Source organism: Heptranchias perlo, chromosome 6 (assembly GCF_035084215.1).
Source record: "Heptranchias perlo isolate sHepPer1 chromosome 6, sHepPer1.hap1, whole genome shotgun sequence".
NCBI lineage: Eukaryota > Metazoa > Chordata > Chondrichthyes > Hexanchiformes > Hexanchidae > Heptranchias > Heptranchias perlo.
The window spans coordinates 26,062,833-26,080,855 of record NC_090330.1 but is presented as its reverse complement, the minus strand read 5'-3'; the positions used below and the strand labels follow the sequence as shown (position 1 = coordinate 26,080,855).

General features: G+C 39.3%; 1 protein-coding gene across 3 annotated transcripts in view; it reads left to right on the top strand.

Annotated features, from left to right (window-relative positions):
• Positions 1–18,023, top strand: part of LOC137322840 (protein furry homolog) — a 305,481-nt gene that overhangs the window by 160,038 nt on the left and 127,420 nt on the right. For all 3 annotated transcript variants that reach the window (XM_067985968.1, XM_067985965.1, XM_067985966.1), the window contains exons 21-27: positions 3,044–3,303; positions 3,785–3,974; positions 5,409–5,533; positions 8,098–8,155; positions 9,040–9,131; positions 11,404–11,576; positions 15,067–15,227. In XM_067985968.1, coding sequence (XP_067842069.1) covers positions 3,044–3,303; positions 3,785–3,974; positions 5,409–5,533; positions 8,098–8,155; positions 9,040–9,131; positions 11,404–11,576; positions 15,067–15,227 — 1,059 coding nt within the window. The remainder of the gene's footprint in view (positions 1–3,043; positions 3,304–3,784; positions 3,975–5,408; positions 5,534–8,097; positions 8,156–9,039; positions 9,132–11,403; positions 11,577–15,066; positions 15,228–18,023) is intronic.

Here is an 18,023-nt window from a genome sequence, read left to right as displayed (position 1 = left end):
TCAGCATTCCCCAATCTATCACCATTTAAATAATACTCTGCCTTTCTGTTTTTCCTTCGGAAGTGGATAACTTCACATTTATCCACATTATACTGCATCTGCCATGTAATTGCCCACTCACTCAACTTGTCTAATTCGCCTTGAAGCTTCTTTGCATCCTCCTCACAACTCACGATCCCACCTAGTTTTTTGTTGTCAGCAAACTTGAAAATCTTACATTTGGTTTCCTCATCCAAATCATTGATATATATTGTGAATAGCTGGGACCCAAGCACTGATCCCTGCGGTACCCCACTCGTCACTGCCTGCCACCCCAAAAAGTACACATTTATTCCTACTCTCTGTTTCCTGTTTGTTAACCAATTTTCAATCCATGCCAGTATATTACCCCCAATCCCACGTGCTTTAATTTTGCACACTAACCTCTTATGTGGGACTTTATCAAAGGCCTTCTGAAAATCCAAATAAACCACATCCACTGGTTCTCCCTTATCTATTCTACCAGTTACATCCTCAAAAAACTCCAGTAGGTTTGTCAAACATGATTTCCTTTTCATAAATCCATGTTGACTTTGTCTAATCCCGTTGATATTTTCTAATTGATGGACAGAAGGAGAAACATGCCATAACCGCGGCGGGGGGGGGGGGGATGGGCAAGAGGCCCTCCAGGCATATGCTCCTGAGGCAGTGGGCGGCAGTAGGGGACGCAGTCAATGCCAGGCGCATAGCACCACAAATATGGATACAGTGCAGGAAGAAGTTCAATGCTTTGACACAGGTGGTCAAGGTAAGTGTGGTCAACTGTCAAGTGGAATCACCTACCAACTGCATCACTAGCCACATCGACTGCTCCACTCACTATACCCCCCATCACTCACATACCAACAAACTCTTTCCATCAGTACGCAACTTTTCCAATCAGATGCGTCCTCTCACCCTCACACATTACCACTGTTACAAGCCACACACCCACAATTCACAGGTCACACACACTGGCAGCTATTCAACTATGACATGCACATCACCCAAACATCCTGCAGGACACTCACCATCAGACATCCTACTTTCTTGCAGGAGAAGGTGGCGCAATACAGGATGCAGCAAGTGGCAGTGGCATTTAGCCCCTTGAACCTGTTCCGCATTCAATGAGATCATGGTTGATCTGTGACCTAACCCCATATACCCACCTTAGCCCCATATCCCTAAATACCCTTGGTTAACAATTTCAGACTTAAAATTAACAAGTGAGCTCGCACCAACTACAGTTTGTGGAAGCAAGTTCCAAACTTCTCCCACCCCTCACGTGCAGAAGCGTTTCCTAACTTCACTCCTGCAATTCCTGGCTTTAAAGGTTAGGTCCTTTCGTCCTACTATTCAAATATAGGAGACCTCCAAAAACAGTTACAACTGCATCAGCAGAAAGAAGCAATAATCCAGCAACTAACTTGTAAATCCTGCATGGTCCCTTTAAATAGCACTGGGGGGGTGGTCCTCCAGGCCGTCTATGACATGTTCAGATGGTCGTGGTTAAGACAGTGCGTTGGCTGCAGCGTTATGTGCCAAAATAGTGTCTATCCCTTTAAATCAGTGTTGCATTCTGTTCTAACGCACATTCTCCTTACTTTACATGGAGCTGGCATTCGTTATCTGCGCCCGCATGAACCCCTTTACCAAGATGGCGTCTGGTGCACGTCACGCTAGAAGCGTGCGCACGCATTCCAGACGCCATTTTGAAACTTCAGGCGGCCGCGTAGCACCTAAACAACAGGAGCTACACAGCCGAATTTCTAGCCCGCTATATTTAGTAATAGTAATACCATGCTGTAATCCAGGCTTCACGGACAACATGGCTTCTTTTCTCCACTAATTACTGTCTCATTCGTCCCTTCTCCCCTTCGCCTTCCACCCTCACCTGCCATATCCCATCCCACACCAGGTCCTGCTCACCCAGTCACTGCTGTCGTGGCTGACCTGGTCCCCTCCACCATTCTACCTCACTATCCCCCTTTAAGACCCTTCTTAAAACCTATCTCTTAGACCAAGCTTTTGGTCACCCCCTCTTTTCTCTCCATCTTTGGCTTCTTGTCCGTTTTTTGATAATGCCTATGTGAAGTGCCATGGGACATTTTTCTATGTTAATGGCACTGTATAAATGCAAGTTGTTGTTTAATAAGCCTGGAGGGGATCAATACGTTAGATTTTTAAACAGAAATAAAATGTAATTCTCTTAATTTTTTAAAATGATGTTGAATGAGGCACTGTGAAATATAGCACTTAATACTGCAGGCCCCTGATACTAAGGTAAGTCTTCAGGAGGTGGAGTCCAACAAGAATTGGGGAATGGGCAGGAAAGTCTGGAATAGGAGAAGCTCACGGTTTCCTTGTCTGACCCGAAGGAGCACTCCTGCTCCTCCTGGCCCACAAGGAAACAAAAAATAAAATTTTAAACTTAACTTCCTGGATCTCTTGTGACCCACAATCGACTTTCCAACATCTTTGGCCTGGCAAGGAAGCCACCACTGTTCCCCAGCTCAGGCCTCAGGTTAATATTGCAGTCATTGGAGCCTGATCTTCATATTTAAAGAAGGACCCCGATGACTTTGAGGAGGTATCCTTTGTTAATTGTATCCCTATGATTTATATCAATTAGTGTTAATTGTATTCAGGTGGTGTGTATCAATTGGGGATTCTCTTGTATCCATTTGTATAAGAGCTTATCTAGGGTGTGGAGTGGGTAATGTGGATCTCTGTGAATAAAGGTTTGGAAGCAACTGAAGACCAAGCTCTAGTATTCTATCCTTCACCACTTGGCTATCCTGCAATTTAAAATTGTAGTCAGCCAGATCGGGGCGGGAAGCCAAAAGATAAGTCCGCCACTCCATTTTAACGGTTTTTGTTGGCTGGTAGGGGTTAAAATCCACCCCCCCCCCCCCCCCCCCCCGCCCAATAAGGTCTTTCTCATTCGTGTAATAAATACTGTGCTGAATGTGAATGTAACTTTAACATTGATTTCAGGATAATTAATATTTATAATTCTGTACAGACCATCTTACCCTTTGGACACAATGGTGATTTACAGTGGCTGGTAGAATGGAATGCAGTTTTGGTTAACAGCCATTATGATGTAAAGAGTCCTTCTCATGTCTGGATATTTGCACAGTCTGTGAAAGATCCCTGGGTTCTGTGCCTCTTCAGCTTCCTAAGACTGGAGAATCTTCCAAAGCATTGCCCTACTGCACTTAGCTATGCCTGGCCATATGCCTTTACCAGATTGCAGCTGTTGATGCCTCACATTGATCCTAAGTAAGTATTATTCATAAATATATTATTTTATTTTTAAAAGATGTTTAGAAACCACAGGAAGAATTACTCTATTACGCCAACCTTTCCCTCTCTCCTCAGCCCTGCTCAAGACAGTAGTTAAGCAATTTGGAGCAACACCAGACCTGGTCTAGGCTCTAGGCATAATGAAAGCATTTGTTTTTTGACCTGAGTGATTCTCAGCAAAGACTAAATGCATGTTTTCCATATAAGTGGTTGTACCACTTAAAGAGAATGATCAGCAGCAAACAATAAAACCAAGGCAGTTTGTGGAGGCACTGTTGAGTGGGCAGGCAGTGGGAGGAGGTCCGTGTGGCGCATAAACATCGGCGTAGACCTGTTGGACCGATTGGCTTGTTTCTGTGCTGTAAATTTTATGTGATTCTATGCGTAGTTCCAGCAGACAATAAGTAGTTCAAGATCAACTACAATTTCAAATTTCTGCTGTTCTGTTATTTTGCAGCAGTCCTATGTACACAAAAAAAGTGAGCACAGCAACTGGTGGGGACAACTATGTGACCCTTTGGAGGAACTACCTTATCCTTTGCTTTGGAGTAGCGAAACCCAGTATCATGAGTCCTGGTCACCTTAGAGCTTCAACTCCAGAAATCATGGCTACAACTCCTGATGGTAGCTATAGCTATGATAACAAGGTAACAAATATTTCCCTCAACATGGGGGTAAATTTAATGCTTTTCAGCTGAGTAAATTTCTACAGCAAAATCAAAGCTCTTTAGATGATGTTAATTTTGAAATGATTTTACCAATGATGTGGTGTGGTATGTCTCAAAAAAAACAATGTGTGTCACCATAATGAGCTTAATGTGTAGGTTGACTACATACTCGTGCTCAGCCATGTTTTTATAGAGAGGAGCTGAGAGAGGCAATATGGCTTACTGTTGGAAGAGAGGAAAGAAGACAAACAAGAGTTAATCCATGCTATTTTTGTGTGTCTTTTTGCTCATTGTCAGCTTGGCTTAGTGGTAGTACTCTACCTCTGAGTCAAAAGACTTGAACACATATCTAGACTAACACTTCAGTGCAGTGCCAAGGAAGGCTGCTGTGTCCGAAGTGCTGTAGTTTGATGATATATTAAACCGAGGCCCTGTTCAGGTGGATGCAAAAGATCCCATTGTGTTCTTTCAAAGAAAAGCAAGGCGTTCTTCCAGTATTCTGGTAAACATTCATTCCTCAATCAACACCATCAAAACAGATTAACTGGTCGTTTATCCTATTTGCTGTGTGCAATTTAGCTGCTGTATTTGCCTACATAACAGCAGTGACTTCACTTCAAAAGTAATTCATTAGTTATGAAGCACTTTGGGAAGTCCTGAGCACATGAAATGTACTCTATAAATGCAAGTCCTATTTTTCTTTTGTGGTTGTTCAGAATTGAATAAGAACAGGCTATCTACTGTTCCCTCTTAGGTACACATTTTGTGTGGCCAAGGAGACCAGATGGTCTCAACAAGAAAACACCTTGAAACAAGTTATTTTATTCATTATATTTGTTTTATACAGTTCTAAAAAATACAGAAAATTACTTTTGTAAATATTGCATAATAGGAGAGGTGTGTACTTGGAAAACTGGAAAGAACATTTTGTTCTCCTAAGCTCAAATGTTGCTTCAAAATGTGACCCTGTATCATGTGAATAACATAATTTCTGTGATTATGGAGCCTAGATGAAGGGAAAAACCACAATCAAGGTTGAAAGAGAAGAAACCAGATAGATTTGTAATTAGGTAACAGCAACCTTGGGTTTTAAAAATCTGTAGATTGTAGGAGGAAGAGAAGTCTGAATTCCCTACTGTCCACAAATCAACCTTGTCTTGCAACTATGTAAGAGGATTATGCAACAAATTAGACTGGGTCAGATTGTGAACTATTACTATTAATCTAAATATCTTAATTTTGCTATCATTGATTAATTTTAGATGGTATAAATATATTTACTTAGTTGTTTTTTAAAAACTTTTTGGTATGAAATAACTGAAGGCCTTTGAGGGGAGAAGTGAAATCATGATCTGTTTGTACTAGAAAGTTCTTAAATATATTTTAGGGTTGTCATTATTTATCATTGCACAGGTCATAGGAACGCCATCTGTGGCAGTACTGTTGAAACAACTGGTCCCATTGATGCGTGCTGAAAGCATAGAAATTACAGAATCACTGGTACTGGGATTTGGAAGGACGAATTCTCTTGTGTTCAGGTACCTCAAGAACCACATTTTTGTGACTTTCATAAATGTAGCAGTTATAATAAAGTCACATCAAGTCTTTAATATCTCTTTTACAATTTTTATTAGTGATAATTATGAATTTCAGCTATGAAATAAACACCTTTGTATTTCACGTTACTTGCAGACTATCTTATATTTTCAGTACTCTATACATTTCTTTAAAGACAAAAAACGCAAATGCCTCGAATTTCCACAAACCCGTTCAGGGCTACAGAAGTGCTGTGGAGTGAGAATTGCAATATCGCTTTAGCCTTGCCATCGCTCTATCCAAAATCGCAGGGACGTGGTTATTTGAATAATTGGGGCAGGTGCCCTGCACCTGTTGAAGTACCTGCCCCATTGTGCCCTGGGAAATTCAAAATGGCACCCTGGCACTCCAAGGTGCCTGATGGTCAAAAAAATTATAAATAAGAATAAAAAGGATTCTCTTTGGCTTAGAATTACTATAAATCCTATGATGTACACAGTTAAGTAGAAATGTCAGTGCAAATATAAAACAGGGAAATGCAATTGACACTCCCTCTGACTTTTTTACTCATGTTAGCAACTGGAGGGAAAAATATTTTATACATAGTACATTCCACAACCTCACAACTCTATTAGAATTAATGATTGAACTAGAGACCATGTCAATATGTAAGAATAGATTAGATGGATGATTGAAGGAAAGGAGGGTAAAGGGATATGGGAACAAGGCAGGTACAAGGGATTAGGATTACAGCTCGTTTGGAGGGCAAACATGAATATGGGCCTCCCTCAGTACTGCCTGTTTCCATGTTGTAATTTTATGTACAAACCATGCCTCAAAATGTTGATTGTCTTGCATTAGAGCCATGTCAGTAACATCATATCCATCTAAAATAACCAATTAAAATTTCAGTTAAAAGAAAGAAAGACCTGAATTTATATAACACCTTTCATGATCTCAGGATGTCCCAAAGTGCTTTAAAGCCAATGAAGTACTTTTGAAGTGTAGTCACTGTTGTAATGTCAGCAACGCAGCAGACAATTTGCACGCAGCAAGTTCCCACAAACAGCAATGAGATAATGTCTAGATAATCTGTTATAGTGATGTTGGTTGAGGGATAAATATTGGCCAAGACACTAGAGAGAACTCCCCTGCTTTTCTTCGAATGTTGTCAAGAGACATTTTACGTCCATCTGAGAGGATTGGTTTAATGTCTCATCTGAAAGACTGCACCTCCGACAGTGCAGCACTCCCTCAGTACTGCACTGAAGTGTCAGCCCGGATTATGTGCCCGAGTCTCTGGAGTGGGACTTGAACCCACAACCTCCTGACTCAGAGGCAAGAGAGCTATCACTGAGCTACGGCTGACACCTAAAAAGTGAAAATATCCATGGGGCGCATAATACATTCTTCAGCCATGGTGTTACTGCGCTTCAGGTGCTGCCTCCTCGCATTATGAGTCTGTAAAGCCTGAGGACTGCTCAGCACCACAAGTGCATATGACTGGGAAGCATCTGTGGCACTGAGAGCTTGAGCAGCTGTCTTGAACTAGACTTGTTAAGGGCTTAAAAAACATATGAATTAAGGCTAGGTCCAATAAATCAACTGGAGTGCCTGAATCCCATGTGTGCTTGTATCGGGCAAATAGCGCTAACCATTTGCCAGCACCATAGCAGTCAATTACAGAGGCACTGCTTATAACATATTAAGTGCGCCAGCTATTATGCATGTAAAGAACTAATGGGATGCATACCCTTTAGCTACTACATTTGTGAAAATGGCCCTTTGTCTTGATAATTGGAATCCCGCTGAGAATGAAACAACTTCCAACGAAGCTTCCTTTCATCAAAGGCATTAAAATAGGGGAGAGAGGATGAGAGAAACGCACAATCAAAATGAGTCATGAATTCACAGGCTGCCATTTACTTCTTTGCACCTGAATATTGTTTAATTTCAAATTTGAAAAGAATTCCATGCCTGTAGCTGTTGACAATATGTTAGCTAGCTTCAGTCAGTTAGAGCAACCATGCGGTGCTGCATAGAAACAAAATGAGGAAGGCTTAACACTGGAGATTTGTGTACAGTACAACCTATTATGGTTTAACCATCTAATGCTTGTAGCGGGCAAATCGCGTTAATGCCAATGCGCCGCTATAAGCGGTGGGGACTGCCCGACTTAAATAAGTTATATATTTGGTGCCATAGAAATTAGATTAGGTTAAATTAATTCATATTGCTATTTCTTTGTGTGGTTATCATAGATTAAATATTATTTTTCTGTTTGTTAGTGTTGCAGAGAACTATAGCCTAGAAATTACTGTTGGTCATATTGGCGAACAAAGACTTAACACATTTGTATGGCACTCTTTTGTTCACCAGTTTAGCCTATTAATTTTAATTCATTTACTTTAAATAGGTTACTGCCTCTGCTGAAGTAGTGGCCAAAAGAATGTCATGCAAAAGTGTTAAGCCTTCATCCATTAATACCACTAACAATAATTTCTAGGCTTATATATCTTAGCATTGAATGTTACTAGTTATATTTTTTTTCTTTTTTTTGATTCAGGGAATTAGTTGAAGAGCTGCATCCATTAATGAAGGAAGCTCTTGAACGCCGACCAGAGGTTTGTTTTTGAGAATTTACTTGCATGGCATACCAATAGAGAAAGAATTTGAGTTTCTGGTAAACCTGATTTTTTTTCTTGAGCAGCCTAAATGCTTTCAACTCATGTTTGTTTGGATTGAACGATATTGTATAATTAGTTTTGATAAAATAGGGAAAAAAAGCACAGAACATGAAAATACAATTTTATTTAGAATTTTGAACTTATGTTAGTATATCTAAAAACTAAGAAGTGGGCTGGGGCCAGGTGTGAAAATAATGGCTGGGTGGAAATCAGGCCTCTGAGGTCCTGCTTTGCAGGTATAAGAGCAGTGGGGCGGGACTTCCCCCCAGCCATTATTTGCATGCCTGACCCCATCCCACTTCCCAGGGTCAGGGGCATTTAAATATCACGGCAGGCATTGGCGCCATTCATGATGCTGCTGGAGCACTCATCTCCAGGTGGGGGAGAGGGCAACGGAAGTGGGGCCCAAAGATCCCAGAGAATATTTTTTTCAATTGATGGTTCTCTATTATGCTGTGTTTCGTGATGCAATCAATCGCTCTGTAATAGATTGCATTGTCGAAACCAGTGTATCTTTTAAATTTAAAATTTGCCCCACTCCATCCTAGCCCTTATGTGACCACCGTTACTTCTGGCAAAAAGTTTGATAGGTGGAAAAAAGGGAGGGGACCCACTTAACCTCTCCCCTCCCCCCACCCCCCCCCCCCACCCCCAGACTACAACAATTTCAGAGAGGAAATTCGGAGGCTTTTGGTTTTCAAGTAATCTATTTAATTACAACAGAGTTAGATCTGCTTTTGCTATTACTTTTCACGGATGCAATCTAATCGTACATTACCATTCAGTCTGTGTAGATTTCTGTTCTCTGTATTCTGCTTTAGAACAAGAAGCGTCGTGAGCGTCGAGATTTATTACGACTGCAGCTGTTAAGGATATTTGAACTTCTTGCTGATGCTGGTGTAATAAGTGACAAGTAAGTTTGCAGTAAAATTGCTGAAAGAAAAGATTATCAACATTTTCTGTTGTTCAACATGTGATTCAATGCTTAATATTAGATGCATGATTGCTATTCTTGAGATACAAGACAGAGACAACAAGCTGCAACAGGACTTTAGATCTATTTTGTAGCTCTGGAAACAGCTTAGTGATAATTTAAAAACTACAGGAGTGAAGAGGAAATTCAAGGAGAACAGTTTCACACAAAGTTACCAAGGAAGGAAAGTGAAATAAACAGCATAAATGAGTTAAAAAGATGACCAGATATTTTCTGCCAAAAGATAAAATTGAGAGATGTGGTGCAAAAAGGGGCCAGCTTGTTGAGCCAAATGGTCTTATCCTGGTTTTAAGATTACCTTCATTCCTAAAAATGTCTTTTAATAACAATTAAACTTTGAATTGTTTCCTTTTTAAGATAAACAGCATGGATTATACAATATATAACAATGTTAAATTGCAAAATAGAACCAACATTTTAAAAGTTTACTAGCTTGTTTAAAATAAATGAAAGTATTTGCATGTATTTTGTATTTTTGAGAAGCTATTGCAGAAGATTTTCAGGTCTGTCATACCCCATGTGTGCCGGTTCACTGGAGGTAATCAACTGAAAAGTGGTAGAGTTATGTAATGCCTGATTTCCTTCCATTTCCACCATACATGTATGTTTGGTGGGCCTGGGGAGAGGAGGGCTTTCTTAAAATATTCAAATTAACTTGATTGATGTCAGAACGTCTCCTGCACAAACTTTCTGGCCATTATGCCAGTACAGTGCTAGATGGTAATGACACTCATATACAAAGGCAGTCTATGGTTGATAGGGAATCTGCTACAAGCAGAAGTTCATTTAAAGAAATAGTAAGATTAAATAAACAGTTTTAAAGCAATCTCTGCACCAATTTTCTCAATTTTTTCCCCCTTCTTGCATCTAATTAGGCTTTCATGAGTCTTCGCAGTAAATGCTCTGCTGCTGTTTTTTCTTCCAACTCCAGTAGTGTCACCAATGAGTTCCACAATGGGAATTCACAACCGGAGCATTTTGAATGAGAAAGAGGGAGACCATTGGGGGGTTGCCAGACAGGTCAGGCTGCACCGCAGGTGTTCCATACCCACCCACCAGTACAGATAGAGATGCTTTGGCAGAGAATCAGTGCATGCGCCAAAGATATTCTATACCCACGCACCAGTACCCTCACACCCATATGTACAGATAGAGATTTGGCAGAGAATCATTGCATGCAAGAGGTTCTATTCCCAAAGGAAACTAGGACAGTAGACTAGATAGCACAAGTAAGATATGTGAGTGCCAGACAACCAAATATTGGATTCTTCCGTGGAATCACCCCAATCATAGTATGTCATGATTTTCCTTGGTACTGATAAAAGAAGGCATGCCAGGGCGATCAACAGATAGCATTGTCCCTCCCTACCAAGATACTAGCAATTATATATGCAGACATATTTACACCTACCTAGCAACAATCATGGGCTACTGTCTTCATAGATTGTGGGTTTTCAGAGAGCCAAATGCAGACTTGTGCCATCTGTTGCTAAGGCATCTGCAGCTATCAAGTAGCATGTGGCTGCACCAGCAGTGAAAGTGCTGGTCACTGCACCTCAGACCTGTCTCCATCTCCTTCCAGACATATTGCAAAACTAACCTATAGGGATGGTGCCATTGAGTGGCAAACTGATCTGCTCATTTTACAACCATCTCATGCATCACCACTCCACTTCATCACCCATTCACAAGTGGTCAGGTACTGAGTGCTCCATTACTTGTCTGCAGACTCATGCCAACATATTGGGTTTCCTTCCCTTCATTGTTTGCCTGTCACTTCTTTGCCCTTCCCCCATCAGCCTTTACAAAGGCTGCCAATGGATTGAAATGCTTTTAGAACTTTTTCAAAGGCTGCAAGAGTTTTTGCCCCTTATTCTGCAATTTCTCTTTAATTCTCCAAATCCCTTTAAATTTCACCTACACACAGTTTTCTGCTCCTACCACTACTACACCCATCCAAATTTGCATTTGGAGCTGCAAATAATTATACAAATGAGCTGACCCTGGAAAACTGAGTGCCATTAGCACATTACCATTCTAGCAAGATTTGTACCAGTTCTTAGCCATTTTAAACCAATTTAAACCAGTAGATAACAATTAGCCCCATTGTGTTTAAATTAATTGTTGTAAATAAATGGCTTTTAGTCTTTAACCGCATTGAATAAACCTTAGTTTTCTTTCTCTTTGCTAGTACTAATGGAGCTTTAGAACGGGATACTTTGGCACTGGGAGCCTTGTTCTTAGAGTATGTCGATTTAACCAGGATGCTGTTGGAGGCAGAAAATGACAAAGATGTTGAAATTCTAAAAGACATCCGAGCCCATTTTAGTGCAATGGTAGCCAATTTGATCCAGTGTGTTCCAGGTAAAGCCATTCTACCTGTGCTATTCCTTTTCTACTTTGAGGGATGGTTGTCGGTTTCTCGAATCCAGTGTGGCAAGTTTGATCCTGAAAGAATTTTCCAAAAGTAAAATTTAAATCTCACCCATCTCCTTTTTGTGATATTTGCAAAAAAAAAAGCTTTACAGACTTTAAAAAAAACACAACAGGACTAATTTTCTAACTTCGTGCTTCCAGCAGGGAGCCTCAGCTGCTGGGAACACGTGGCAGAAATTTGGGGCGTTGCTGTGCACCATTTTCCACTGTTAATCCAGATGGTTAGAAAATTATAAATAACGTGCACCCAAATTTTCCCAGCAGGTTGGGATTCCCACCAGCATTCCAAAGTTAGAAAATTACCCCTCATTTTTAAATGTAGCCATTCCTAAACACTAAATATGGCTGTAAGATCCTTATAAACTAAATGGAAATTTAATACATTTTATTTAAGGTTTATACATATTTATAATTCATTTAAGTATAATTTATTTTTGAAGTTCTCCAAACAGTAAATAGAATGGGAATATTTTAGATATTGCGTTATGATGCCAGAAGTGATGTTTTGATCCTGAAATGCAAGTTTGTCTTGATTAAGTACTACCGTGCTGTATTATTAATTTTCTACCACTGCCACAGGCAAAAGGAAATATGTTTTGACATAGTCCATCTATTATCCACACTTAAACCTGTGAACACTAACATATCACTTATAATGCCTAGGAATGAGCATGAACTCAAACTGGAGCTTAAAGTCTAAAGTCACTTGAATTGTGTTTATGTATTTAAGGAACTGGGGTGGAAGTAATTGAGCTAGTCCTGACTTGTTAATTTGAGTTAATGAATGTTAGTAAGAAACTACTATTGTGTACAGATGGCTATAAACCTGGAAATATTCTGATTTTTTTTGCCCAAAAAGACTTAACTGTACAAGCATAATGTTCTACACATGTTCAATTCCAATCTTGGAGTTTTTTCTAGGTCACAGCTATATTTGTGTGAAGTCCATTGTGCACAGTAGCAACCTTCACACAATTATAGGATAAAGAATAGTGCTGGAGATAATAGTGGTTGAAGAACTTTTAATGTAATTTTATGACATTCCTCAGTTCACTATTTTATTTTATTAACATGAAAGCAGGAGTGAGCCATTTGGCCTATTGAGTCTGCTCTGCCATTTTAGTTAGCCATGACAGCTTTATCGTTTTAATTCCTGCCTTTTCTCCAAATAAGTATCTATTTCCTTTTAAACATTTTGATTGATTTTGCATTTAAGACCTTCTGGGGCAGCGCATTCCAAAGTCTCACAAACCTTTGTGTGAAGGAGTTTTTCTTTGATTAGCTTTTAACCATCTTATCTTGAATTTTAAGATTATGTCCCATTGTTCTGAACTCTCCTGCCAGAAGAAAGATACATTCTATCAATCCCCTTCATTATTTTTAAATAAATGGGTTAATACCTGGTTTAAAATACCATGAGGAATGACATGTAAATAAATTAAGCATTCATCCCCTTATATCACTGACAGTAATTTATAACTTCATATTTTCTACTAAATTAAACTAGCTACCTTCATTTGAGTTCATGTTCATCCAATGGGATGGTTGAACCAAGCCAAACTAAATATTTGAGCCTCAGCTTGCGCCTTCATTCCTATTGATAATATCCTTTATAACAGTCACACTGTCTGATATGGTACTGAGGCATACAGAATCAGGCAAGTCCCAGCTTTGATCCCTGATGTGTGCTGAGATAGCTGATGTCATCCAGGCAGCAGTGGGGAACTATAATTGGCCGTAGTGTTCCTTGGCCAAGGTAGCAGTAAGGGGAGAAAATTAGAAGAGAAATAACTCACTACATTGTATAAGTAACTTCTCTGATCAAACACTGATTTTTTGGACGTGGTCTGCTCACTGTCTGCATTTCCTGTTCATTAAACTACAGCACATGTCATCAAAATATTTAAAACTAAAAGATCACCATTCTAAGTACATGAATTCTTTTCATCAGCTTGTCAGTTTCTGTTCATTTCAATAGAATTGTGTGTGTGATCTGATCTTGCATGGAACTTAATTTTAAAAATGTATTCATGTCATTATCACCAAAACTAGATGGATGACTTCCTCTAATCAAATCTTTATGCTAGTGACCAGTAGTTTGGTTGTTTACATAGTGCCTCCCCAGCTTTTCAATTAAAATGTATTTCCTCTGTCTAAACTGCAAGTTATTTGACATTTTACATTGTTATTAAAGTACATTTAAATTTTACTTAGCTCACTCTGTAAAGGATTAGTTCTAATATTCCTTACCATAGAACTCCAATATAGCCTTAATCCATTTCTTAAACATGTTTTACTCCCACATCAGCATGCAGTTTTGTTATATTTTTATCATTCTGTTTTGCCTAGTCGCAAGTTTAATAATTTTGACTCGAAGTCCCGGTTTTTGGATTTAAATATTAGAATCTAATAAAATCCCACTGATTGCAGAATTTTAAAATTGACGTTTTGTTAAAACAAAACGCAACATGCAGCTGCGTTTAGAGCTGTTCTTGCCTGCCTTTTTTGGATTGGATCCATTCTTTGGACCAACATGAATGTCTTCGTTCTCCACAGGGAAGGTTGGTCAGACATTTTAAAAGGCTAATTTTACCTTTTTTTGTAATGAAGAAACAACAAAATGCCAAAAGAATACATTAAATTTGTGAACACAAAAATGGACTGAAAATTAATACGGAATACAGGAAAAAATAAAGGCCCCCATAAACTGAAGTCTATTTAAAATATGCTAATGAACATTTTCAATTTACAATGACAATTCCATGAGTGTCTTTTAATTCTCATCACAATTAAGCTTTTTGTTTAATTGTTTCCCAAACCATGAGTATCAGTTTTCCTTTTGCAGTGTGATAACTGTGAGTATTTTAACTTTCAAAATACAATTTGGATTACATTAGTAGGCTATGATCATCTGAAACTTAAAGAAAAGCTTTTACCACTTGGCCTTCATCTTGTTGACAAAATATTTTTCTTTTAGATACTTTAATTGATATAGTACAAAAGCACAGTAGCAGAACATACACACCCATAAATCATTTGTGCCAGGACTAATGCATACCACCACAATATCATTATATAGGCTTAATTATGAAAGCAATGCACTTTAACATAACATGAGAATGTTGCATTTTAAAATAGCTTACTTATCATCTGTAGCATAGAAACATAGAAAGTAGCAGCAGGAGTAGGCCATTTGGCCCTTCGAGCCTGCTCCGCCATTCAGTATGATCATGGCTGATCCCCCATCTCAATACCATATTCCCGCTCTCTCCCCATACCCCTTGATGCTTTTTGTGTCTAGAACTGTGTATAGTATGTAACTTATGACACAGAAATGACATATTGTTTAGCACTGCTGCAATTCTGTCATGTGTCTTCTCTTCAATCAGTAGAGATTAATCATTTTTTCTCTCTGTAGTACATCACCGCAGATTCCTATTCCCACAACAGAGTTTGCGTCATCATCTCTTCATCTTGTTCAGCCAGTGGGCAGGGCCATTTAGTGTCATGTTTACTCCTCTGGATCGTTATAGTGACCGAAACCACCAAATCACAAGATACCAGTACTGTGCATTAAAGGTATGTTTTCCCTTGTCTAATTGATTACACGTTAAATTTTCTTAATAATAAAGTTGAGTCAGCTTTTTATATCCAGAGGAATTTTAAAAAAGATTAAATAAAATTGTTCTATTCATTGAAAAACATTTTGCAAGCTTATATTTCGTCCTAGTGCAAGACCTTTTCTAAAGTAGTTTTATATTTGCACAGTGATTATTACTAGCTTTTAATTTGAGTTAGAATTTTAAAAAATCTTTTAAAGATGTCCACATTTAAATGAAAGTAAAATAGACAACATTTATTTGTGTATATTTTCCTTTGTTCACTAATGTTAGCAAAAACATTGTTTTCCCCGATTTAAACTCATGCTAGCATTGTGCTAGCATTAATAGAAAGAAATATACCCCATTGTCTCAAACATCAATAAGTCTCTAATTTCCTGGTGTTTTTGATCATTACCATAATCTCTGCCTATGGCTAAGATTGCTTCCACCACTCCAACTCCCCCATTCTCAGGAAGATGGTTTAAATTTGAAATGTATAAACTGTTAATTGTGTGTTTTCGTATTTATAATGACTGGATGAGAACTATTAAAATTTGCATCTAAAAAGGTTCTGGCACCAAATTAGCTATGGGACTGAAGGCATCCTTTTATAGCATCAGAAATATGATCAGATTAGTAATCAGATCAGATTAGTAGGTAGATCCCTATAGCATTTGCTGGCAAGCATATCCTGGTTAGCTTTGCTGCCTTGATTAGCTGATCACTATGCCATGGTGCCTACTTTCTCCATTCTTTATTGTAAACACGCTTCCTGATAATGTATTGCTCAGCACCAATAGCTATGTTGGTGTTTGATAAGGCTTTCCAGCACCAGCATGCTGTTGATGTATTTGCTATTTCCATCCTGCGATAGGGGTTTAGATGCTAAGATGTGCCTGGATAATTTTCTCTATTGATCATCGCAATTCAACAATATGGATGGGCTAAAACTAATATTACATTCCACTGGTGAGCAGAGATTGGGATCAATAGTGCCACTATGTACAATATGTATTAGCCATTTTCAGGTTTCTGGTATTTATTCTCAAGGGCAATTAGGGATGGACAATAAATGCCAGCCTCGCCAGCGACGCCCAGATCCCATGAACGAATTTTAAAAAATGCTCAAAGGGTTTGCGAAGCATGTATACGCCTAGCAGAGTCAACATGTCAGTTAATGTATCTGTAATAAAGCTATGAAATGTTTCATCTTCAACTTACTGTGGGTCTCAAGGTAATAAAGACACTAGAGCTAACACAATATGCTTTAATCCCATGCAAATTACACAGGACCTTTGGGAGCATAAATTTACTATTAGTTTCAATGTGCTGGACTAGTCAGTAACTTATTACTACTGACAATCTGCAATTAAAGCTCACAATCATTTGCACAAATGATACTTAAATTGCAGATACAGGCAATAGATTTTTAGTAATATTTGTTGTCAAGTATTCAGGTGTTTAACTACTTACTGACAATCTGTTATTATCATTTTCACACATCAGCCATTTAGGGCCCTCCTACATAAAACTACCAGTTTAGTGCTAATTGTACCAAATAATATGTAATTTTGTGCTGCATACTTATGTCCACTAGATACTGGCTTCACGCTGCCAAACACGTTTTACGTGAACTCTTACAGCTAGCAGAAAATATACTTTTATCATATCAGTTTAGCCTGGATTCAAACCTAGATCCCAAAAGTGAATGGACAGTGCACTAACCCATTTTGATACCACCTGCTTGGCATCACAGGATGCACTGCAGCAACTCGCCAAGGCTTCTTCGACAGCACCTCCCAAACCCGTGACCTCTACCACCTAGAAGGACAAGAGCAGCAGGTACATGGGAACAACACCACCTGCACGTTCCCCACCAAGTCACACACCATCCCGACTTGGAAATATATTGCCGTTCCTTCATCGTCACTGGGTCAAAATCCTGGAACTCCCTTCCTAACAGCACTGTGGGAGAACCTTCACCACATGGACTGCAGCGGTTCAAGAAGGCGGCTCACCACCACCTTCTCAAGAGCAATTAGGGATGGGCAATAAATGCTGGCCTTGCCAGCGACACCCACATCCCATGAACGAATAAAAAAATATATATTAAAAGTCATGCATTTGTACAGACTTCCTGTTTACAAAACCTTACTGCCTCTTGTCATGTTTGTGTCTCACTTTTGTGGTAACTTTTTTGTTTTGAGGCAGAAGTGGTGTTGGTGTCCCTCCTGAAAATGGTGCGGCATGACTTACTGCCCTGTTCCCGGCGACGTGTAGCTGACGCTATGGGCACAATTTTAAAAGAAATCTGGGGGTGCATTGGGGTTGGGGGGGGCAAATAAAATTGTGTTTTTGAGGAGTGGGCAGGAATCCTGGCTCCAACATTCTGAAGAATGTGCATGACCCAGAGCCATCTGGGTGCAAGCGCCGTTCCCAAACCCAGAATCCGAAGACAGTATTTAAAGCAGCAATTCAACTATTTAAAGTAGTTAAAAAACCCATAAATGCAATTAACTATGAAGGCAAGCGATTTCAACTCTGCCTCAACATGTTTTCTATGCTGTGTGAAACACCACATGGGAAAGTCGGCGGGTTGCAGCCGGCAGCCATTTGGACATTTAAATCCCTGTTTGACAGATGGGGACAAAAGGTGAGTTATTGCAACAGGGCATTCAGTTCTCTCAGACAAACTTTTGGCTGGGAGATCTTTGTGTTTAGACTGAAAATTCTTGGTTTCCACTCAGAATTGTTCTGTTTACACATATTTACA